General features: G+C 42.3%; 1 protein-coding gene across 1 annotated transcript; it reads right to left on the bottom strand.

Moving 5' to 3' along the window:
- Nucleotides 1-3,220: 3,220 nt before the first annotated feature.
- On the bottom strand, nt 3,221-25,625 carry LOC149271564 (uncharacterized). Its single transcript, XM_089507324.1, has 6 exons — nt 25,499-25,625; nt 24,525-24,645; nt 19,402-19,963; nt 12,825-12,957; nt 9,482-9,551; nt 3,221-4,866 (listed from the first exon to the last, which is right to left on the bottom strand). The coding sequence occupies exons 1-6, from the start codon at nt 25,571-25,573 to the stop codon at nt 3,713-3,715; spliced, it is 2,115 nt and encodes a 704-aa protein (XP_089363450.1). The 5' UTR covers nt 25,574-25,625; the 3' UTR covers nt 3,221-3,712.
- Between the last annotated feature and the right edge of the window lie 229 nt (nt 25,626-25,854).

Raw genomic sequence — 25,854 nt, 5'->3', positions numbered from 1 at the left:
AAGACACTTGTTTATGTTATGGATGAGTTGATGAATCTTAAGTTGAACTCCAAGCAGAACTGTGAACATCATATTGCAAAGAAAAATGATTTGTTTGAAAGAATGTCTCTTTGTGACTTTAACCTAAATGATGAGCATAAAGTCGCATTTCTAGTCGGAACGCTAGGGAAGATTTTTGATGCATTTAAAACTGTGATTCACACATTTTCTGATATAAATTGTATAGATTTTGATCAAGTTTTGCATAAACTCCGACAAGAATGCTTAGAGAGAACCACTGTCTACCAGTGCGAAAGGCAAAGTGACTCAAATTGCCTTGTTAAACCTATAAAATAGCGATGATTTAAGTTTAGGGGATCTTACGAATGCGGAATTCTAGTTAGTGATGGACACAACTCTAGGTTGTTCTTTAGCCATTATTCATCTCTGTTAAGTTGGGGAGTGTGTCTTGGGGGGGCAGAATGTCAGAACCCCTTCATTCATTTATTCATTTGGGGTTCTGTCATGATGATATGAAGAGTTTAGATTAAGTCATCCCCCTTCATTCATTTATTCATTCGGGGTTCTGTCATGATGATATAAAGAGTTTAGATTAAGTCATCTAAGTTAGGAATTAGTAACATGCACATTGATGATAGGTACTTACAACCTTCACCTTGTTGTATGACGTGTTGGAATGTTTGAAGGCAGACTAGTTAAAGCTGCTGATCATATTTAGTAGTGAACTGTATATATATATATATATATATATATATATATATGCCCACACACACACACACACACACACATATATATATGCTTATGTATAAGTATAGATCTTAGTGTCCTAGCAATATATATAGGGATTAAATATAAGTATGTATCTGTAGGACTCAACTGAATGAGCATTGTGGGAAATGCCCATCTGCGGCCATGATTTGTAATCGAATGTGTCACGTAAGCAAAACATAGGCTAACAGGACAAAGAATCTTTCACACCCTGAGAAAGATTTACAACTGAGAGCGGTTCCACAGATGCAAGTCATCAATTAAGCATCAATAGCTTTCCCAAGACAGAGGATGTCCGGAGACCAAATGATGCTCGCATTGGCTTGCTTTGATGTAGGGATCCAAGCCTCCGCTGAGAGGGGGGGTGATTTGGGGAGGACATCTGAGAGGGAAAGGAAAAAAAGGGGGGGGCACCAGTCGTTTTAAATTAAGGCTTCCCCTTTGTGTGCTCAGATTCTTCAATAACGTGACCAGGAATGTTTCTACCTTATCCTTTTCAATAAAACTTTCTAATTTACCTGAAGTTTGTTATGGATTATTGGTCAGAACAATCCCAAGTCTCACAGTTCAGAGACTTCAATTGGTACAGAATATGGCAGCCAAGTTCGTTATGGGCACTTCTAGAACTGCCCACATTACAACGGTTCTTAAATCCCTCACTGGCTGCCCATTAGTTTCCTGACAAGATACAAGGTATTGGTTTTAACCTGTAAAGCTCTCCATGGCTTGGGTCCTGACTACTTGAGGGAGAGCTTCCTCCCATACAATCCACCGCAGACTCAGGTCCTCTGGGAAGAACCTGCTGCAACTCAAGAGGACCAGACTTTCAGCAGTGACCCAGAGGTCCTTCCCATCAGCTGCTCCCAGGCTCTGGAACGACCTCCGGATGAGGTCCATCATATTTCCACCTTGGAAGCCTTTAGGAAGGCTATTAAGACAGATCTCTTCCAGCAGGCCTTTCCAGACTAGATTAGATCTATTGACTTGCCTCCCCCTCCCCCTGACCCTTACCCTTGCAATCTTTACTATTATGGAAATTGTTATTCATGTGTTGTTCCTGCCTTCCCCTCTCACCTTCAGAAAATGACCCATTTCTTGCCCGAAAAAACTTTTTTACTGTATTGTGTTTTGGATGTTTTACATTTTCTTGCTGTTTATTAGCTTTTTAGGGGTTGATTAATACTTCTTATAATCGGGGGGAGGGTTGGGAGTTTTGGAATTTTAATTGTATTTCTGAAATTGTATGTTATTTTATTACTGTAATCCGCTTTGATTCCTTTGAGAAAAGGCGGAATATAAATAAATAATAATAACAACATCCCTTCAAGGGGCTCTAATGCCCTTTCACTATGCTCCCAGAACCGGGGGGGGGGGGGGTGTTTCTCGGGCTGTGGGTCTCTCTCTTGGTCCTCCTCTGCAGGGTTGTTGTGAAGGAAAAGGTAAGTATGTGAGGGGGGTGTCCAATCCAGATCCTGTGAGCCTCTAAACCTAGTTCCCAGGTTGCCAGGGGATTGCCAGAGCTTTGAGATCTTCTGTCTCCCTTCTCTTGGCTTTGGCCTAGATTTTAGATCTTCTCCCCCACCCCAGACCCCCGTCCCCCAGGACTCCAGAGAAAACTTCTCTCCCCCCCCCCCCCCAAAAAAAAATGTTGCTTCCAATGCTATTGAACCCTATCCTGTGTGATGCTTTCTATTTGGCACAAAACCCTGCTCCAAATGAGGCATCAGAAAGGTCTCTCCTCTGCCCCAATTTCCAGGAGGGAGGGAGCTCTCTCCAAGGGTCCCCCCTGCCCCCTTTTAACATAATAACCCCCCAAACACCTGGGCCCTAAGGAATCTCCCGAGGAGGGGGCAGGGAAGGAAAGAGGGAGAGGAGGCCTGGCAGGACCCCTGCCTTTCTTTGGAGGGAGAAGAGGGGCTTCCTTCCTTCTAATAACCCCCAAGTGTCCCCCAGAAGATGCTCCAGCCATTCCTCTGAATCAACAAGGGTTCTCCCCACTTTCCTCCCTCCCTCAGAACAGACTGTGAGGGCAGCAATGGCTTCAGGGGCTGAGACTGCGCATGAACAGATGCCCCCAAAGGCCCCTCCTCAGCATGCGCAGGGATTGCCAGGGCAAAGCTGCTGTTACTTATTCCGCTGGCGGCCTTTGCGGGAAAGGAAGGTATGTGCCGGGGGGTCAGCGGCCTCCCCTTCCTTCCCTCCTTTCTTCCTTTGAAGAGACCGCAATGGAGCCCAAGGTGCAGAGCTGGACTCAGGAGGGAAAGTCAGGAAAGGAAGGCTCTGATTTGGAAATATAGCTCTCTCTGTGTATCCTGTATGTTTGTGTGTGTATTTGCCTCTGCTGGGCAATGGAGCTGAGGACTGAGTAGAGAAGAAAGGTTCAGTTTGGACAAATTCAGAACTTCAGTGCATCAAAGAGTCCAGTGTGTTGAAATACCAAAGAACTTTATTGAGAAAACATAGAAATTCAGTTTTTAATCCAGAACTGCCCACTCCAATCCAAACAATATATTAAAACCCCAAAACCTAAAATATCACACTCTTCCAGATGTAGCCCCCACCTCCAATTCTCACAGTCTATGCCCCTCAGGTAACAAGGCCCCCTTTGCCATTCCCACAAACTAGCCCTTTCTTTTAATACCGGACTCCAAATTTCTTCAGCCAACATCTCACAAATTCCAAAAGCTATCATTCCCATAACTCATATATAACAAATCACAGCCCCCCAACTACCTAACCAATACCACGACCCACAATTTACAACCCAAAGTAATTATCTACATATACTGTTACCAATAAAAACCCAAACTTAACAAAATACAACCTTAAAACATAGACATATAGATAGACAAAGCTTACAAACAAAATCACAAAGGCCTTTCCTTAGCACCACTTGAATGAAAATATATTTTTTATATTCCTTATTGACAAAAAGAATATTAGTTCACTGTTGGGATTTGTGTGGCTTCTCTCCCTTGTGGACTCTCTGATGTTTCACTAGATTTGACCTCTGAGAAAAACATTTCCCACAATGCTGGCATTTGTATGGCTTCTCTCCTGTGTGGACTCTCTGATGTGTCACTAGGTGTGACTTCAAAGAAAAACATTTTCTACAATGCTGGCATTTGTATGGCTTCTCTCCTGTGTGGACTCTCTGATGTGTCACTAGGTATGACTTCCAAGAAAAACATTTTCCACAATGCTGGCATTTGTATGGCTTCTCTCCTGTGTGGACTCTCTGATGTGTCACTAGGATTGACTTCCAAGAAAAACATTTCCCACAATACTGGCATTTGTATGGCTTCTCTCCTGTGTGGCCTCTCTGATGTATCACTAGGTGTGCCTTTGAAGAGAAACCTTTCCCACAATGCTGGCATTTGTATGGCTTCTCTCCTGTGTGGCCTCTCTGATGTATCACTAGGTGTGCCTTTGAAGAAAAACATTTCCCACAATGCTGGCATTTGTATGGCTTCTCTCCTGTGTGGACTCTCTGATGTTTCACTAGATTTGACCTCTGAGAAAAACATTTCCCACAATGCTGGCATTTGTATGGCTTCTCTCCTGTGTGGACTCTGTGATGTGTCACTAGGTCTGGCTTCTGAGAACAACATTTCCCACAATGCTGGCATTTGTATGGCTTCTCTCCTGTGTGGACTCTCTGATGTGTCACTAGGTCTGACTTTGAAGAAAAACCTTTCCCACAATGCTGGCATTTGTATGGCTTCTCTCCTGTGTGGACTCTCTGATGTGTCACTAGGATTGACTTCCGAGAATAGCCTTTCCCACAATGCTGGCATTTGTATGGCTTCTCTCCTGTGTGGACTCTTTGATGTGTCACTAGGCTTGAGTTCCAAGGAAAACATTTCCCACAATGCTGACATTTGTATGGCTTCTCTCCTGTGTGGACTCTCTGATGTGTCACTAGGTGTGACCTCCGAGAAAACCTTTTCCCACAATGCTGGCATTTGTATGGCTTCGCTCCTGTGTGGACTCTCTGATGTGTCACTAGGCTTGAGTTCCAAGGAAAACCTTTCCCACAATGCTGGCATTTGTATGGCTTCTCTCCTGTGTGGACTCTCTCATGATTCAAATGTTTTTCTGTAAAGAACGACAATGACAGATAAGACTGAAAATCAGAGTTAAGAGAGGAGGGTGTTACCCCACAATTTAGCCCTCATTAACCCCTCCTTATTAGAGATGAAATTAAGAAAGTTGCTGTAAGTAACCCAAGCATGACCCTGCTGCTTATGCCCCTAAATCCATGTACTGATCGTATTCTTATTCATAGGAGCTAGCAAAGAATGGGGACTGCCTTGAGGGAATCAGTGGAAGCAGATAGTCAAAGGACTGTTGCAAAAATATTCGATTAACCATGTGCAAAAATACTTTGATTGACAGGTGTCATCATATCCTGTGAGACTGCCATTGAGTCCCGAGTCAGAGCCAAGACATGATGCAAGCTAACTGCAGAGGTTCCTTCATGCTGTTTGGCACCAGGAGATGACTCACAATCAATACAGTATGCAGCTCATATACGGATTGGTGTGGATTGCACTGGAGTTGTATGTACAAGAGATGGTGAAATTGATGGAAGTCGGAGAGGAGAGCTTGCAAATATTTGTATTATTTTGCAACTAAAGAGAGAAATTCTCCAAGGATTTCAATGAAATCAACTGTGTTTTTGACTTATTTTTCAGTGTGGAAAGTGGTCAGTGCATTGCTAATATCTATATCTGGACATTGGCTTCTGTACTCTGCTATGTTATTGTTGCGCTGTATCTGGGAGCGTCACCCTCAGATTGTGCTGTATATTGGCTTTTCAACGCGATTGGATTTCATAGCCAAGATGGATCTGAGAGCCAGTGTGCTAATCCTTTTTTTCTAAGATATTTGTACCAAGCAACCATTGCATTCAATTTGGTTTCAGACCATTCTTCCCCCCAGGAAACTTTCTAAATCGATTTAAACCTTTTTGAACACTCGGTTTCTGCCCTCAAGCAACAATTACAGTATAAATATCTGCCCTGGATGGCTGTTCTTTGACGTCAGTCCAATTACAGACAGACAGTCTCTTGGTTTACATGGTTAAGAATCTCAGTGCTCCTGACCTCTCTTCCCATTTTGAACCCTCAGCAATTGGAATCCAGATCCGCCTAAGTAAAGTATTACCATTATGAAAGTCTTACATCTCTTGACCACTCCCAATTGTTGTCTAGTTCTTCTGCATATGTGTGAATGCTTACATGTGTGTGTGTGTGTGTGTGTGTGTGTGTTTTGCTTTTCCCCTAAATAAAATATAAAAACCTATTTCAAATGCATTTGGAGTTCTGTGTGCTTCCGGGCCTGGTATAGTTGGGCTGAATCCCGAGGTCACTCTTGCCCCAACCAAACTATATCTCTCTTTTCAGCTAAGTACTAAATTCCCCTAAAAGCATTGCACTTGCGGGTGTCCTACCCAAATGCCAGCATTTGGGATAACAAAGGGCCTCTGGAAACAACCATGGACCTAAGCAAACTCAGTTTGGACAAAAACATTAGAGAAAAAGGAATTTTTGTGTCACCTTTCCTCTCTTCATAGACATTGCTGATAACTGCTATATGGAACGCCTTAATATCCCTGAAAACAAGGGCCTGAGCCATGTTCTCACCAGTTCACTCAATCCAATTCTTAAAATCTGTCAGGTTGGTGGCTGCCTCCCAATCCCCAAGGCCTCCCTCCTGGCCCTTCCCAGAGGTCCCTTCGTATCTGCACAGAGCTAAGTGATCCTGGCTTTGCTCCTGGCTCCCAGAGGCCTGGCCCCCTTCCCTTTCTCCCTCCTCTCTCCAACCTTCCCTCTTGCCCATCTGCACTGCTTCAGCATTTCACCTTCAGCATCTCTCCCCTCCCTTTCTATTTTTCACATTCCCTCCATCTCTCTATCACAGACAGAAACACAGAGTGTGTGTGAGGCATAAAAAGGACAGTTTGAGGCCCATTTGTTGAGAAAGGCAGGATATTCAGAATACAAATAATGTATTAGGAAAGGCAGAACAAGGGGGCTGGGACCTGGATTCCAATTTTGGTGAGGGTCAAATGCCAGAGAGGATCCTTAAAACAGCTTTAAGACATCTTCAAGACTGGGATGGATTACTCTTGGGGATGGGGGGGGGGGTGACATTGCCTCCCAGGGGATCTCAGAGGCAATCCCACATTGTGTCACCTTAAAATATGGAATAATTGTATTATTATGCAGTCTGTTTACAGTGGATCGAAGAATGGATATGATTAAGATATGATAAGTTATTAGAAATGGAAAACACAAAAAGGTTTGGATATCATGCCTTCTTGTGGCATGACACAATTAAAGCTAATACAGATTTTTGCCATCACTTTATAAGAAATTCATTGTTTAGAGTAGGGGTTAAAGTTAAAAAAACTATTTTATAGTCAGATAATATCATGGATCTCTATTCAAGAAGCTTTCTATAGATGAACAAAAATGGAGGGTCAGAAATGGTTAACATACAGGGACCTGTTAACAACAGAAAAAATTCTTTAATAATGAAACCTAGCAATGGGATAGAGAACAAGATTAATAAGAATTGCTTTCTGTTTAGACAAATGTTTGAAAGATATAAAATTGATTAAAAAAAGAGCATGGTCTTACAGATAAGAAAAATGAAATGGATGCTATAATCTTTGATGATAAATGGGGACATCGTTCAAAATATTACAAATTACTGAAGCAAAGGAATTTGGAACAGGAAAGTGTGAAGCATTGTATGATAAAATGGGCAAAGGACACAAAAAATACAATAAAAATTGACCTATGGGAAAAATCTTGGCTTGATACTAATTCTTTCACACTTTGTCAAAATCATCAAGAAAATTATATTAAAATGATGTATTGCTGGTATATATCCCCAGATGAACTAAACAAAATGTACAAGAATGGAAGCAGTAGTTGTTGGAAATGCAGTAAACAAAGAGGAACTTTTTACCACTTTTGGTGGAAGTGTACAGAAGTGGGGAAATACTGGGGGGAAATACACACTTTGATGTCCAACATGTTAGGAATAACATTACCATTTTGTCCTTTATTATTTTTATTAATTAAAAATAATATTAGAAAAATGATTATTAGAAAAAGAAGTGGAAAAAATATAGACGTATTATTTTATATATGGTTACAATAGCTAGAATCGTTTATGCTAGTTCCTGGAAACAGAAAAGAATTCCAACAGAAGAAGAGTGGATAAATAAATTAGAAGAAGCAATGGAGATGGATATATTGACTGCATTGCTAAAGGATGTGGATAAGGAAAAGATAAAAAGGGAATGGGAATGCCTAAAAAATTTTGAAGTAAAAAACTTTTTATTTGAAGATGTATACCTAGGAGATATGATATGGTTAGTAATGTAAAATATGAATTTACTTTGAGGAAGCCACGATATATATTAGAATTAAATAGTATAATGCTTTAGATTTACATAGTTATTATTTTTTAATGTTTGTTTTGTCTTGTGGTTTGGTATTGAAACCAATTTTTCACGTACGTTTGTTTATGTGCTTGCAATGTTTGTAATGTGATGTCTGTTATTAATAAAATTTAAAAAATAAAATAAAAATATGGCATAATGTTTTGCCCCTCAATATCCCACAGCATCCCTTTGGGGAAGTGGAGGCCATTTTGCCACTGTTGGGCCAAGGGAGGCCATCTCCCCACAAAGCCTCTCCAGATCCTCAAAAGGCTGGAAGAGGGGCCACAAAAGCCAGGAAACTTGCTCAGGAATGGGCTGAGGACCATTTAGGGGCAAAAAGCATTAATCTCCATGGCTCCTTCCCACAACATTCCAGAATTGGCAGTTTAGGATTTGATATTTAGAATCCTTACAAAGTGGAGAACAATAGTGCCTCACTAAAACTAGAAATTCCAAGATTCCACAGGAAGTTGTTATGACAATTAAATTACGTGAGAAAGGGAACTAGGAATGGTAGTAGAGTACAAGTTGAACATGTGTCAACAGTGTGATGCAGCAGCTAAAAAAGCCAATGTGATCCTAGGCTGTATTATTAGGAGTATAGTGTCAAGATTAAGGGAAGTAATAGTGCCACTCTATTCTGTTTTGGTCAGGGCTCACTTGCAATAATCCTGTGTCCAGTTCTGGGACCACAATTCAAACAGATGTTGAGAAGCTGGAGCATGTCCAGAAGAGGGAAACTAAAATGGTGAATGGACTGGAAACCATCCTCTCTGAGGAATGACTTAGGGAGCTGGGTATGTTTAGCTTGGAGAAGAGAAGGTTAAGAGTGGATATGACAGCCCTGTTCAAGTATTTGAAGAGATGTCATATTCAGGATGGAGCAGGCTTGCTTTCTGCTACTCCAGAGAAAAGGACATGGAACAATGGATGCAAGCCACAGGGACAAGAGATTCCACTTAAACTTTAGGAGGAACTTCCTGAGAGTAAAAGCTCTTCAACAGTGGAATATACTCCCTCAGAGTTTGGTGGAGTCTTCTTTGGAGGTTTTTAAACAGAGGGTGGATAGCCATCTCTTGGGGTGCTTTGAATGTCTATTCCTGCATGGCAGAAGATTGAACCAGATGGTCCTTGTGATCTGTTTCAACTCTTTGATTCTACAATTCTAAAGTGGAATCATAGCGCTCTGACAGTGAATTATGAAAGGGCCTTCACTCTTCACAGGAAGGGCAATGGATTCAGGTTCCTTACCCACAGATGCCACATTGTCATAATTCTCCATCAGTACAGAACTGTACATAAGTTTCTGCTTCTTCGTCAACAGTTTCCATTCCTCTTCGGTGAAATATACTGCCACATCCGCAAAGGTCACCTGAAACAGAAAATAGCCCTCATCCAGAGAGTGACTAAACAAAAGGGGAGGAAAGCACATGGTTCATCCCAAATATTATTTCAACATTTCAGAATTCAGTGCAAGAAATAAACTTTTAATTCTACAAGAAAGCAAAAAGCTACAGCCTTTGAGATCCAGTTTGTCTTGTATCCTTTCAATATAATATACAATATAATGAAGAATAAAATTTAGGCCATTTCTGGGATATTACTGATTGATTGAGATACTGACTATCCCAACATGTATAGTACATTTAGTCACCAATGAATTATAGTGCACTTAGCCATATCTCACCTAATTTCAGATGCAAACTTCATTTTTAAAAAACAGTTCTGGGGAGTACCTTGGGCTTGAGGGTCACTGGGCCCACCCTCAATTTAGGGCCAGAGATATTATTCCATATCCCCCAGCATTTCACAGTTTGGGAAAGCAAGACACATGTGGACAAGCAACACCAGAAGGGGGTCAAGATGGCCAAAGTTGTTAATGATAAAGATCACACAAGCAAGGAAGAGTCCAGCAGTTTGCTTGTGCCTCCGACTCCTGGCAAGGACAAGACCCTGCTCCCTTCTTTCCTCCCCTCTCCCCTCTTTTGAGTTGATGGGGTGCACACATCTTTTGAACTTGACCTGAGGACAAGGGGGAAAGTGGGAGGAGGAGAGAGAAATAGGACATTTTCAAAGCCCCTGAAAAAATAAGGTGACAGAGGATTGACCAGGACTCTCTCTGCTAAACTGGGACAGTATGTTCTCCACTTGCTTTCATGAGCCGGTCCAGACACAGATGAAACGAATAGTCAGGATGGCAACTTACCAAAGAGCTGTTGTATCTCAGCAGCCTCTTTCTGTTAGAGCCCAACTCCCTCCGCTTGGCCTCTGTGTCAGCCATCAGGTGCGCAGGGGGTCCTGGTGGCCCTGCACTGGGTCACTTCCAGCAAGAAAGGCCTCAAAGCCGTGTACAAGGAAGCCGAGATGATGTTCCTGAGAAAAGAGACCAGGGTTAGGATTGGCTTGGCAAGAAACCCTGCAGCATTCAAAGACACACAGAACAGCATCCTGCTGGTGACATACGCAGGTGACATATGTCTCCTTTGGGCCGATGCAGAGGGGGGCATCCCCTCCCTCCCTCTGCACCAAACAAAGCCCCCTGGACTTAGCATAGATTCACTGCAGCTTCTCTAACAACAGATACTCCATGCCTTCTTAGAGTGGTGGGGGATGAGGGGATGGGGAATTGGAGAAGGCCCTTGTTATGTCCCTGTAGCTAGATGTGAAATGAGTGCATCATAAACAAACAAACAAACAAATAAACCATCTGCTGAAACCTCCAGAGGTCCCCAGTGATTTTCTCCAGCATCAGCCCCTTTCCCAAGAAGGCTGCATCCGCACTATAGAAACAAGGCACTCTCAAACCGCTTTAAATACTCAGTGCTATGGAATCCTGGGATTTTACCTTTGGGACACTTAGCCTTCTCTGCCAAAGAGCTCTCATGCCACAAAGAACTACAAATCCCAGGATTCCACAGGATGGAGCCAGGAGAGTTAATGCGGTTTCAAATTGGATTATTTCTGCAGTGCAGATACAGCGTGAGCTGGTTTTATAATGGTAGAAGCATCCAATCCTTTTTTTTACCCTCCTAATAATGGATTTCCTTTAAAAAAATAAGTAGCTTGTTTTAGTTTCTAATCCTTATCTTTGTTGTTCTTGTTGTTTGTTTGTTTCCTTCTTGGTAATATGAGTTACTCTGTTCTGCCTCCTTCCTTCTTGCCTGAAAATCTATTAATAAGGAAACTGGGGAGACTTTTAAAACCTCCCAAAGGAGCCACTTTTGGCCTTGTTTGGGGGACAAGCCTCTTCTTAGAAGCCAAAGCCCAATGTTTATGAAGAAGAAGAATAAGGCTTGTATTAAAACTATCCTCCCATTTCTGACCCCCTTTAAAACTCATGTTCCCCAGAAGGAGCAGAGCTGTGTAATAAGAAAACCCTCTCAGAAAAGAGACACAAAAGACACACAAAGAGACACACTTCCTTCCTTTTGGCCCAAGGAGCCTGGCCTCCTTCTGACTCTGGAGCCTCAGGAGAGAAAGAGAAGCCTCTGTTCAACTGAGACTCAGAGAAGGTTCTGGAACAAAATGGCCACTGGAACACAAAATGGATGCCAGAACACAAAATGGCCAGGGATTGTGGGAGGGACAGGGATTCTAGCCAATCAGGGACAGGGATGGAGGGAGGGACTGGGATTCTAGCCAATCAGGGCCAGGGATTGTGGGAGGGAATGGGATTCTAGCCAATCAGGGCCAGGGATGGTGGGAGGGACAGGGATTCCAGCCAATCAGGGCCAGGGATGGTGGGAGTGACAGGGATTCCAGCCAATCAGGGCCAGGGATGGTGGGAGGGACAGGGATTCCAGCCAATCAGGGCCAGGGATGGTGGGAGGGACAGGGATTCCAGCCAATCAGGGCCAGGGATGGTGGGAGGGACAGGGATTCCAGCCAATCAGGGCCAGGGATGGTGGGAAGGACTGGTATTCCAGCCAATGGCAGCCCCTCAGAGTGTCCTCATGTTTAAAATTCATACCTCCCCCCATATTTTCCCCTGAAAGACAGAGACATTTTCCATTTGATTGCTCCGTCTTTCTAATTCAACCCACTTTATATCATGGTTCTATTCTGCCTCTATCATTGTTAGCCATTGAACCGCCTCAAAATATCATTCCAGGGATGTTGCTCCCCATCCTCCATTACTTTGATGCTCATATAATAATGCCTTAGATAACCTGCCTTTTTTATTCCCTGATATCCATTTTAATATTGACCTTTCACTTTTCTTTAAAACTTTACTAGGAATTATTTCTGGGATCCTTTGAAATAAATATAAAATCTTTCATAATACCATCATTTTAAACATTCTAATTTTTGTTAGCATTTCCCCATTTTTACTTGTCCATTTAGAAATCTGATTATTAATTTCCCCCTTAATTGATTATAATTACCTTGTAGAATATTATCTAACTTAATTGGTAAATTTACACCTAAATATCTCACACTTTTAATCCCCAATTTCAATCCTTTTGGGTTTCTTTTTGTTCCGGCCAATTCGTATTCATAAACATTATCTCTGATTTATCCATATTAAATATTAATTAATATTAAGCCCAGAAATGTTTTCAAACGTCTGAAATATTTCCAGTAACTTGATTACAGCTTCATTCGGTTTCTGTGTCATTATCAGAGGATCATCATCTGCAAATAAATCCAACTTCATCTCTTCTTTGTCTATTTCATATTCCTTTATCTCTTCTGATCCCGAATCATATTTGCAAACGCTTCCATTGCTAATATAAGTAATAAAGGGGAAAGAGGGCAACCTTGACTTACTCCACTTTTCATTTTATATTTTCTTGATTTCTCTCCATTTATAATAATTTGTGCTTCTGTATCATTATGTATTTCTTTGAGGGTTTCACTAAACCTTTTCCCTAATCCAAAATCCCTACAAATTTTATATAGATATTCATGATTTATTCAATCAAATGCTTTCTAAACATCTAGTTTCATCAAAGCTAATTTATTTTGTATTGTTTGGCATGATGTAGTATTTTAAATATATTCCTTATCGGTTCATAAATATATCTGCCTTCCTCAAATCCATATTGTTCTTCTTTAATTAAAGTAGGTAAATATTCTTTTTAATGTATTGGCTAGGATTCTCATAATAATTTTATAATCTTGATTGCTTAATGTGATCGGACGATAAGATTCGAATTGGCTGGATCTTTATTGGGTTTAAGTATTGATATAATTTCAGATAGTTTCCATGTTTCTGGGATTATTTTATTATCCAATATTTCATTGTAATTTTTAGTCATATGCTCACAGTTCATTTTTAAAGGTTTTATAAAATATAGATATGAATCCATCTGGGCCAGGAGATTTAATTCCTTTTAAATCTTGTATTACTCTTTCTACATCTTGTTTGGTTATTGAGGAATTAGTATGATTACTCTGTATTTCTGTTCTGTCGATTCGTTCGCTTGTGATCCTTTGTTGGGACACAACTTGTGCAGCCCTGCATTAATACAGGGCATGTTTATCAAATTTGCAGATCACACCAAACTAGGAGGAGTAGCTAATACCCCAGAGGACAGGATCAACATTCACATACTTGGAGTATGTCCAGAGGAGGGTCACCACAATGGAGAGACTTAGGGAGCTGGGGATGTTTAGCCTGGAGAAAAGAAGGTTAAGAGGTGATATGAAAGCCCTGTTTAAATATTTGAAGGGATGTCATACTGAGAAGGCAGCTAGCTTGTTTTCTGCTGCTCCAGAGAAGAGAACCCAGAACAATGGATGCAAGCTCCAGGAAAAGAGATTCCACCTCAACATTAGGAGGGACCTCCTGACAGAAAGGGCTGTTTGACAGTGGAACACACTCCCTCAATGGAGAATGATGGAGTCTCCTTCTTTGGAGGCCTTTAAACAGAGTCTGGATGGCCATCTGTCAGATATGCTTTGATTGAGATTTTCTTCATGGCAGAAGGAGGTTGGACTGGATGGCTTTGAGATCACAATGTGACAATCTTAATGCTTCAGGTAAGGATCTCAATGGTCCAGTCTCAATCCTTCAGGCAAGAATCATCAGTCTGAACTCATAATAGTCCTGTCACAATCTTTCAGGAAAGGTGCCTCAGGCTGAGATCTCAATGGGACAGCCTCAATGCTTCAGACAAGGATCATAACCCTTTGGTCGCTAAGGGCCAGGCTCAATCCTTCAGGTAAGGAACACCTGCCTGAAGTCAATAAGCCCATCTTAATCCTTCAGGGAAGGAACATCAGCCCAAAGTCACAATGAGTTAGTGTCAGTCCTTCAGAAAAGGAGCATCAGTCTGAGATTGCAATGGGCCAGTCTCATGTGTTCAGGTAAGGAAGAAGTAGCCTGAAGTCACAATCTCTCAGGCAACAAGAATCAGCCTGAGGTCACAATGAGCCATCCCCAGTCTTTCGGGAAAGAAGCATCAGCCTGAAGTCACAATGGGATAGTCTAAATCCTTCAACCCAGGAGCATCAGCTTGAATGCACAGTCTCAATGCTTCAGGCAAGGAGCATTCGCCTGAGATCACAATGGGACAGTCTCAATCCTTCAGGAAAGAACATCTTCCTGAACTAACAATAGTTTGGTCTCAATCCATCAGTAAAGGAGCATCAGCCTGAGGTCACAATGTGACAGTCTCTATTGTTCAGGCAAGGAGCATCAGACTTAAGTCACACTGCGCCAGTCTCAATCTCTCAGGCAGTGAGCGTCAGCCTGAGGTCGTAATGGGCCAGTATCAATGCTCCAGGTTTGAAGCACCAGTCTCAAATGACAATAGTCCCATCTCATTCCTGCAGGTAAGAGGCACCAACCTTAAATCACAATAGTCCCGTCTCCATCTTTCAGGCAACAGCATCAGACTGAAGTCACAGTGGGCCAGTCTCAATGCTTCAGGAAAGAAGCATCTTTGCGAAGTCACAATAGTCCTGTCTCAATCCTTCATGCAAGGAGCATCAGCCTGAGATCACAATTTGGACAGTCTCAATGCTTCTGGTAAAGAGCACGAGCCTGAAGTCATAATAGTCCCATCTCAGTCTTTCAGGCAAGGAACCTCAGGGTGAGATCACAAAAGTCCTGTCTCAATCCTTCAGGTAAGGAGCAGCAGACTGAGGTCACAATGAGACAGTCTCAATCTCTCAGGCAAGGGGCATCAGCCTGAAGTTGCAATGTGAGATCTAGAGTCAGTCCTCTGCTCAAAAAATCAAACTCATTAGAAACAAAAGAAGGTTTATTGATGAATCCAGGCAGAAACATCCATTAACACCTTTTTGCAAAGTCTAAATTCCAAAGGAACTAGTTCAACCCCTCCCTAAACCAGACCCCAATTCCCAAGCTAAAGCAACACAAGCAGAGGTTGCATAGATACCAAGGTTGTCTATACTTCCCTTCCCTTCTCCCAGACAGCCTCACCCTGAAGAGCTCTGTTCCTAAGCCAGCTTCACTTCTCCTTGAGAACCAGTCTCCAGCTGCAACCCCATCCGTCTTTGCAAACACTCTCCTTAATCATCTGTCTTTCTAACATTTCCCACTACATGCTTTCTATAACACATCTCTCTACACTACTTACTATGAACTACAACGATAACTCCTACTTTAACTCTAATAATCAAACCCTAATATTTTTAATGTTTATGACAGGGCACTTATACACTGACACGCAATGGGCCAGTCCCAATCCTTCAGGTATATAGCACCAGTCTGAAGTGACAGTTCTCCGGTCTCAACCTTTCAGGCAAGGAACATCAGCCTGAGGTTGCAAAGGGCCAGTCTCAGTCCTTCAAGTAAAGAGCACCATCCTGAAGTCACAATAGTACCGTCTCAATCCTTTATCCAAGGAGCATCAGACTGAAGTCACAATGGGCCAATCTCGGTCTCTCAGGCAATGAGAATCAGCCTGAGATCGCAATGGGCCTCAGGTTGCTATGGTCATATCTCAAGCCTACACGTAAGCAGCATTAGCCTAAATTCACAATGGTCCCATTGCATTGCTGCAGGCAAAGAGCACCAGCCTGAAGTCACAATATGTCATTAATCCCTTTATTCATGCATTTATTCATTTAGGGATTCATGCCATAAGGGTTATAGGTTTAGGTTTAAATTAGAGTTAAGATAGATGGTATTTATGGTGGGTTAAAATAATATGTTTTATTATGTGCTTTAATAGAAGATACTATAAAGAAGTAGGGAGATCATGGCTAAAGAATGTGCTTCTTTGCTAGGACTGGAATGTGTGGGAATCATCCTTCTAACAGAGGCTTGACTTTAAAAGACTGGTCTCTGTAAAAGGAGGGGGAACATAGAGAGTTATTGGTAGTTTTATATTGTATTATGTTGTTATGGGTTTATGCTTATTATATTTTCATATGGTATCATATTACATTGGGATTGATGGGGTTTCATATTATATATATGCCTTTTGTGTTGCAAGAAGGGCTGCAATTAGGAGCCTGACAAATATCTATCTCCCCTTCCATTCACCCTGCTATCCCAACATAGTCAAATGGAATCCAGGTAAAACGGAGGTACTTGTAATAGGGAACCCTAATCTGGGAATGGAGTTATGTCAGCCAGTTCTGGATGGGGTCACACTTCCCCTGAAAGGTTCTGTCTGCAGTTTGGGAGTGCTCCTGGGTTCATCACTTCATCTGATGGCTCAGGTGGATGCAAAGGTCAGGAGCACTTGTTATCAGCTTCGGCTGATATGCCAACTGCGCCGCTTCCTGGAGCAGGGAGACTTTGAAACAGAAGTACATGCGCTGGTCACCTCTCGGCTAGACCTCTGTAACGCACTCTACATGGGGCTACCCTTGTGCCAAGTTCAGAGACTTCAATTGGTACAGAATATGGCAGCCAAGTTGGTTATGGGCACTTCTAGAACTGCCCACATTACAACGGTTCTTAAATCCCTCACTGGCTGCCCATTAGTTTCCTGACAAGATACAAGGTATTGGTTTTAACCCGTAAAGCTCTCCATGGCTTGGGTCCTGACTACTTGAGGGAGAGCCTCCTCCCATACAATCCACCGCAGACTCAGGTCCTCTGGGAAGAACCTGCTACAACTCAAGAAGACCAGACTTTCAGCAGTGACCCAGAGGTCCTTCTCATCAGCCGCTCCCAGGCTCTGGAACGACCTCCGGATGAGGTCCATCATATTTCCACCTTGGAAGCCTTTAGGAAAGATCTCTTCCGGCAGGCCTTTTCAGACTAGATTAGATCTATTGACTTGCCTCCCCCTCCCCCTGACCCTTACCCTTGCAATCTTTACTATTATGGAAATTGTTATTCATGTGTTGTTCCTGCCCTCCCCTCTCACCTTCAGAAAATGACCCATTTCTTGCCCGAAAAAACTTTTTTACTGTATTGTGTTTTGGATGTTTTACATTTTCTTGCTGTTTATTAGCTTTTTAGGGGTTGATTAATACTTCTTATAATCGGGGGGAGGGTTGGGAGTTTTGGAATTTTAATTGTATTTCTGAAATTGTATGTTATTTTATTACTGTAATCCGCTTTGATTCCTTTGAGAAAAGGCGGAATATAAATAAATAATAATAACAACATCCCTTCAAGGGGCTCTAATGCCCTTTCACTATGCTCCCAGAACCGGGGGGGGGGGGGGGGTGTTTCTCGGGCTGTGGGTCTCTCTCTTGGTCCTCCTCTGCAGGGTTGTTGTGAAGGAAAAGGTAAGTATGTGAGGGGGGTGTCCAATCCAGATCCTGTGAGCCTCTAAACCTAGTTCCCAGGTTGCCAGGGCATTGCCAGAGCTTTGAGATCTTCTGTCTCCCTTCTCTTGGCTTTGGCCTAGATTTTAGCTCTTCTCCCCCACCCCAGACCCCCGTCCCCCAGGACTCCAGAGAAAACTTCTCTCCCCCCCCCCCCCAAAAAAAAATGTTGCTTCCAATGCTATTGAACCCTATCCTGTGTGATGCTTTCTATTTGGCACAAAACCCTTCTCCAAATGAGGCATCAGAAAGGTCTCTCCTCTGCCCCAATTTCCAGGAGGGAGGGAGCTCTCTCCAAGGGTCCCCCCTGCCCCCTTTTAACATAATAACCCCCCAAACACCTGGGCCCTAAGGAATCTCCTGAGGAGGGGGCAGGGAAGGAAAGAGGGAGAGGAGGCCTGGCAGGACCCCTGCCTTTCTTTGGAGGGAGAAGAGGGGCTTCCTTCCTTCTAATAACCCCCAAGTGTCCCCCAGAAGATGCTCCAGCCATTCCTCTGAATGAACAAGGGTTCTCCCCACTTTCCTCCCTCCCTCAGAACAGACTGTGAGGGCAGCAATGGCTTCAGGGGCTGAGACTGCGCATGAACAGATGCCCCCAAAGGCCCCTCCTCAGCATGCGCAGGGATTGCCAGGGCAAAGCTGCTGTTACTTATTCCGCTGGCGGCCTTTGCGGGAAAGGAAGGTATGCGCCGGGGGGTCAGCGGCCTCCCCTTCCTTCCCTCCTTTCTTCCTTTGAAGAGACCGCAATGGAGCCCAAGGTGCAGAGCTGGACTCAGGAGGGAAAGTCAGGAAAGGAAGGCTCTGATTTGGAAATATAGCTCTCTCTGTGTATCCTGTATGTTTGTGTGTGTATTTGCCTCTGCTGGGCAATGGAGCTGAGGACTGAGTAGAGAAGAAAGGTTCAGTTTGGGCAAATTCAGAACTTCTGTGCATCAAAGAGTCCAGTGTGTTGAAATACCAAAGAACTTTATTGAGAAAACATAGAAATTCAGTTTTTAATCCAGAACTGCCCACTCCAATCCAAACAATATATTAAAACCCCAAAACCTAAAATATCACACTCTTCCAAATGTAGCCCCCACCTCCAATTCTCACAGTCTATGCCCCTCAGGTAACAAGGCCCCCTTTGCCATTCCCACAAACTAGCCCTTTCTTTTAATACCGGACTCCAAATTTCTTCAGCCAACATCCCACAAATTCCAAAAGCTGTCATTCCCATAACTCATATATAACAACTCCCAGCCCCCCAACTACCTAACCAATACCACGACCCACAATCTACAACCCAAAGTAATTATCTACATATACTGTTACCAATAAAAACCCAAACTTAACAAAATACAACCTTAAAACATAGACATATAGATAGACAAAGCTTACAAACAAAATCACAAAGGCCTTTCCTTAGCACCACTTGAATGAAAATATATTTTTTATATTCCTTATTGACAAAAAGAATATTAGTTCACTGTTGGGATTTGTGTGGCTTCTCTCCCTTGTGGACTCTCTGATGTTTCACTAGATTTGACCTCTGAGAAAAACATTTCCCACAATGCTGGCATTTGTATGGCTTCTCTCCTGTGTGGACTCTCTGATGTGTCACTAGGATTGACTTCCGAGAAAAACCTTTCCCACAATGCTGGCATTTGTATGGCTTCTCTCCTGTGTGGACTCTCTGATGTTTCACTAGGTGTGCCTTCTGAGAAAAACTTTTCCCACAATGCTGGCATTTGTATGGCTTCTCTCCTGTGTGGCCTCTCTGATGTATCACTAGGTGTGCCTTTGAAGAGAAACATTTCCCACAATGCTGGCATTTGTATGGCTTCTCTCCTGTGTGGCCTCTCTGATGTGTCACTAGGATTGACTTCCGAGAAAAGCCTTTCCCACAATGCTGGCATTTGTATGGCTTCGCTCCTGTGTGGACTCTCTGATGTGTCACTAGGTCTGACTTTGAAGAAAAACCTTTCCCACAATGCTGGCATTTGTATGGCTTCTCTCCTGTGTGGACTCTCTCATGATTCAAATGTTTTTCTGTAAAGAACGACAATGACAGATAAGACTGAAAATCAGAGTTAAGAGAGGAGGGTGTTACCTCATGATTTAGCCCTCATTAACCCCTCCTTATTAGAGATGAAATTAAGAAAGTTGCTGTAAGTAACCCAAGCATGACCCTGCTGCTTATGCCCCTAAATCCATGTACTGATCGTATTCTTACTCATAGGAGCTAGCAAAGAATGGGGACTGCCTTGAGGGAATCAGTGGAAGCAGATAGTCAAAGGACTGTTGCAAAAATATTCGATTAACCATGTGCAAAAATACTTTGATTGACAGGTGTCATCATATCCTGTGAGACTGCCATTGAGTCCCGAGTCAGAGCCAAGACATGATGCAAGCTAACTGCAGAGTTTCCTTCATGCTGTTTGGCACCAGGAGATGACTCACAATCAATACAGTATGCAGCTCATATACGGATTGGTGTGGATTGCACTGGAGTTGTATGTACAAGAGATGGTGAAATTGATGGAAGTCGGAGAGGAGAGCTTGCAAATATTTGTATTATTTTGCAACTAAAGAGAGAAATTCTCCAAGGATTTCAATGAAATCAACTGTGTTTTTGACTTATTTTTCAGTGTGGAAAGTGGTCAGTGCATTGCTAATATCTATATCTGGACATTGGCTTCTGTACTCTGCTATGTTATTGTTGCGCTGTATCTGGGAGCGTCACCCTCAGATTGTGCTGTATATTGGCTTTTCAACGCGATTGGATTTCATAGCCAAGATGGATCTGAGAGCCAGTGTGCTAATCCTTTTTTTCTAAGATATTTGTACCAAGCAACCATTGCATTCAATTTGGTTTCAGACCATTCTTCCCCCCAGGAAACATTCTAAATCGATTTAAACCTTTTTGAACACTCGGTTTCTGCCCTCAAGCAACAATTACAGTATAAATATCTGCCCTGGATGGCTGTTCTTTGACGTCAGTCCAATTACAGACAGACAGTCTGTTGGTTTACATGGTTAAGAATCTCAGTGCTCTCGCCAACCCCACTTGTCACAGGAGCTCCTGACTTCTCTTCCCATTTTGAACCCTCAGCAATTGGAATCCAGATCCGCCTAAGTAAAGTATTATCATTATGAAAGTCTTACATCTCTTGACCACTCCCAATTGTTGTCTAGTTCTTCTGCATGTGTGTGAATGCTTACGTGTGTGTGTGTGTGTGTGTGTGTGTGTGTGTGTGTTTTGCTTCTCCCCTAAATAAAATATAAAAACCTATTTCAAATGCATTTGGAGTTCTGTGTGCTTCCGGGCCTGGTATAGTTGGGCTGAATCCCGAGGTCACTCTTGCCCCAACCAAACTATATCTCTCTTTTCAGCTAAGTACTAAATTCCCCTAAAAGCATTGCACTTGCGGGTGTCCTACCCAAATGCCAGCATTTGGGATAACAAAGGGCCTCTGGAATCAACCATGGACCTAAGCAAACTCAGTTTGGACAAAAACATTAGAGAAAAAGGAATTTTTGTGTCACCTTTCCTCTCTTCATAGACATTGCTGATAACTGCTATATGGAGCGCCTTAATATCCCTGAAAACAAGGGCCTGAGCCATGTTCTCACCAGTTCACTCAATCCAATTCTTAAAATCTGTCAGGTTGGTGGCTGCCTCCCAATCCCCAAGGCCCCTCTCCTGGCCCTTCCCAGAGGTCCCTTCCTATCCGCACAGAGCTAAGTGATCCTGGCTTTGCTCCTGGCTCCCAGAGGCCTGGTCCCCTTCCCTTTCTCCCTCCTCTCTCCAACCTTCCCTCTTGCCATCTGCACTGCTTCAGCATTTCACCTTCAGCATCTCTCCCCTCCCTTTCTATTTTTCACATTCCCTCCATCTCTCTATCACGGACAGGAACACAGAGTGTGTGTGAGGCATAAAAGGGACACTTTGAGGCCCATTTGTTGAGAAAGGCAGGATATTCAATATACAAATAATGTATTAGGAAAGGCAGAACAAGGGGGCTGGGACCTGGCTTCCAATTTTGGTGAGGGTCAAATGCCAGAGAGGAGCCTTAAAACAGCTTTAAGACATCTTCAAGACTGGGATGGATTACTGTTGGGGATGGGGGGGGGGTGTCACAATCCCACATTGTGTCACCTAAAAATATGAAATAATTGTATGATTATACAGTCTGTTTACAGTGGATCGAAGAATGGATATTATTAAGATATAAGTTATTAGAAATGGAAAACACAAAAAGGTTTGGATATCATGCCTTCTTGTGGCATGACAAAATGAAAGCTAATACAGATTTTTGCCATCACTTTACAAGAAATTCATTGTTTAGAGTAGGGGTTAAAGTTAAAAAACAATTTTATAGTCAGATACCATCATGGGTCTCTATTCAAGAAGCTTTCTATAGAAGAACAAAAATGGAGGGTCAGAAATAGTTAACATACAGGGATCTATTAACAACAGAAAAAATTCTTTAATAATGAAACCTAGCAATGGGATAGAGAACAAGATTAATAAGAATTGCTTTCTGTTTAGACAAATGTTTGAAAGATATAAAATTGATTAAAAAAAGAGCATGGTCTTACAGATAAGAAAAATGAAATGGATGCTATAATCTTTGATGATAAATGGGGACATAGTTCAAAATATTACAAATTACTGAAGCAAAGGAATTTGGAACAGGAAAGTGTGAAGCATTGTATGATAAAATGGGCAAAGGACACAAAAAATACAATAAAAATTGACCTATGGGAAAAATCTTGGCTTGATACTAATTCTTTCACACTTTGTCAAAATCATCAAGAAAATTATATTAAAATGATGTATTGCTGGTATATATCCCCAGATGAACTAAACAAAATGTACAAGAATGGAAGCAGTAGTTGTTGGAAATGCAGTAAACAAAGAGGAACTTTTTACCACTTTTGGTGGAAGTGTACAGAAGTGGGGAAATACTGGGGGGAAATACACACTTTGATGTCCAACATGTTAGGAATAACATTACCATTTTGTCCTTTATTATTTTTATTAATTAAAAATAATATTAGAAAAATGATTATTAGAAAAAGAAGTGGAAAAAATATAGACGTATTATTTTATATATGGTTACAATAGCTAGAATTGTTTATGCTAGTTCCTGGAAACAGAAAAGAATTCCAACAGAAGAAGAGTGGATAAATAAATTAGAAGAAGCAATGGAGATGGATATATTGACTGCATTGCTAAAGGATGTGGATAAGGAAAAGATAAAAAGGGAATGGGAATGCCTAAAAAATTTTGAAGTAAAAAACTTTTTATTTGAAGATGTATACCTAGGAGATATGATATGGTTAGTAATGTAAAATATGAATTTACTTTGAGGAAGCCACGATATATATTAGAATTAAATAGTATAATGCTTTAGATTTACATAGTTATTATTTTTTAATGTTTGTTTTGTCTTGTGGTTTGGTATTGAAACCAATTTTTCACGTACGTTTGTTTATGTGCTTGCAATGTTTGTAATGTGATGTCTGTTATTAATAAAATTTAAAAAATAAAATAAAAATATGGCATAATGTTTTGCCCCTCAATATCCCACAGCATCCCTTTGGGGAAGTGGAGGCCATTTTGCCACTGTTGGGCCAAGGGAGGCCATCTCCCCACAAAGCCTCTCCAGATCCTCAAAAGGCTGGAAGAGGGGCCACAAAAGCCAGGAAACTTGCTCAGGAATGGGCTGAGGACCATTTAGGGGCAAAAAGCATTAATCTCCATGGCTCCTTCCCACAACATTCCAGAATTGGCAGTTTAGGATTTGATATTTAGAATCCTTACAAAGTGGAGAACAATAGTGCCTCACTAAAACTAGAAATTCCAAGATTCCACAGGAAGTTGTTATGACAATTAAATTACGTGAGAAAGGGAACTAGGAATGGTAGTAGAGTACAAGTTGAACATGTGTCAACAGTGTGATGCAGCAGCTAAAAAAGCCAATGTGATCTTAGGCTGTATTATTAGGAGTATAGTGTCAAGATCAAGGGAAGTAATAGTGCCACTCTATTCTGTTTTGGTCAGGGCTCACTTGCAATAATCCTGTGTCCAGTTCTGGGACCACAATTCAAACAGATGTTGAGAAGCTGGAGCATGTCCAGAAGAGGGAAACTAAAATGGTGAATGGACTGGAAACCATCCTCTCTGAGGAATGACTTAGGGAGCTGGGTATGTTTAGCTTGGAGAAGAGAAGGTTAAGAGTGGATATGACAGCCCTGTTCAAATATTTGAAGAGATGTCATATTCTGGATGGAGCAGGCTTGCTTTCTGCTACTCCAGAGAAAAGGACATGGAACAATGGATGCAAGCCACAGGGACAAGAGATTCCACTTAAATGGTGGAGTCTCTTTCTTTGGAGGTCTTTAGACAGAGGCTGGATAGCCATCTCTCAGGGGTGCTTTGAATGTCTATTCCTGCATGGCAGAAGATTGAACCAGATGGTCCTTGTGATCTGTTTCAACTCTTTGATTCTACAATTCTAAAGTGGAATCATAGCGCTCTGACAGTGAATTATGAAAGGGCCCTCAGTCTTCACAGGAAGGGCAATGGATTCAGGTTCCTTACCCACAGATGCCACATTGTCATAATTCTCCATCATTACAGAACTGTACATAAGTTTCTGCTTCTTCGTCAACAGTTTCCATTCCTCTTCGGTGAAATATATTGCCACATCTGCAAAGGTCACCTGAAACAGAAAATAGCCCTCATCCAGAAAATGACTAAACAAAAGGGGAGGGAAGCACATGGCGCATTGCAAATATTATTTCAACACTTTAGAATTCAGTCCAGGAAATAAACTTTACATTCTGCAAACAAGCAAAAAGCTACAGCCTTTGAGATCCAGTTTGTCTCAAATCCTTTCCATATAATATGTAATATGATAAACAATATAATTTAGGCCATTTCTGGAATATTATTGTTTGATTAAGATATTGACTATCCCAACATTGTATAGTACATTTAGTCACCAATGAATCATTTAGCCATATCTCACCTAATTTCAGAGGCAAATTTCATTTTTACAAAACAGTACTGGGGAGTACTCTGGGCTTGAGGGCCACTGGGCCCACTGTCAATTTAGGTCCAGAGATATTCTTCCATATCCCCCAGCATTTCACAGATTGGGAAAACAAGACACACATGGACAAACAACACCAGAAGGGGGTCAAGATGGCCAGAGTTGTTAATGATGAAGATCGCACAAGCGAGGAAGGGCACAGCAGTTTGCTTTTGCTTCCAACTCCTGGCAAGGGCAAGACCCTGCCCCTTTCTCTCCTCCCCTCTCCCTCTTTTGAATAGATGGGCTGCACACTCTTTTGAACTTGGAACACATTTTGCCGCAGCTGAACTGACTTGAGGAGAAGGGGGAAAGTGGGAGGAGGAGAGTGAAACAGGACATTAACAAAGCCCCCTCAGAAAATGAGGTGATAGAGGATTAACCAGGACTCTCTCTGCCAAACTGCGACAGTATGTTCTCTGCTTGCTTTCATGAGCTGGCCCAGACACAGATGAAACTAAGAGTCAGGATGGCAACTTACCAAAGAGCTGCTGTTCCTGGGCAGCCTCTTTCTGATGGAGCCCAGCTCCCTCTGCTTGGCCTTTGTGTTGGCCATCAGGTGGCAGGGGGTCCTGGTGAACCTGCACTTTGTCACTTTCAGCAAGAGAGGCCCCAAAGCCGTGTACAAGGAGGCCGAAATGAAGTTCCTGAGAAAAGGGAGCAGGGTTAGGATTGGCTTGGCAAGAAACCCTGCAGCACTCAAAGACACAGAGAACAGCATCCTGCTGGTGACACACACAGATGACATATGCCTCCTTTGGGCCGATGCAGAGGTGGGCATCCCCTTCCTCCCTCCCTCTGCACCAAAGAAAGCCCCCTGGACCTAGCATAGATTCA

The sequence above is a fragment of the Sceloporus occidentalis genome, unplaced genomic scaffold, assembly GCF_023333645.1.
Source record: "Sceloporus occidentalis isolate IW3139 unplaced genomic scaffold, rSceOcc1.0.p SCAF_493, whole genome shotgun sequence".
Classification (NCBI taxonomy): Eukaryota; Metazoa; Chordata; class Lepidosauria; order Squamata; family Phrynosomatidae; genus Sceloporus; species Sceloporus occidentalis.
This window is presented reverse-complemented; position numbering and strand designations above follow the sequence as displayed.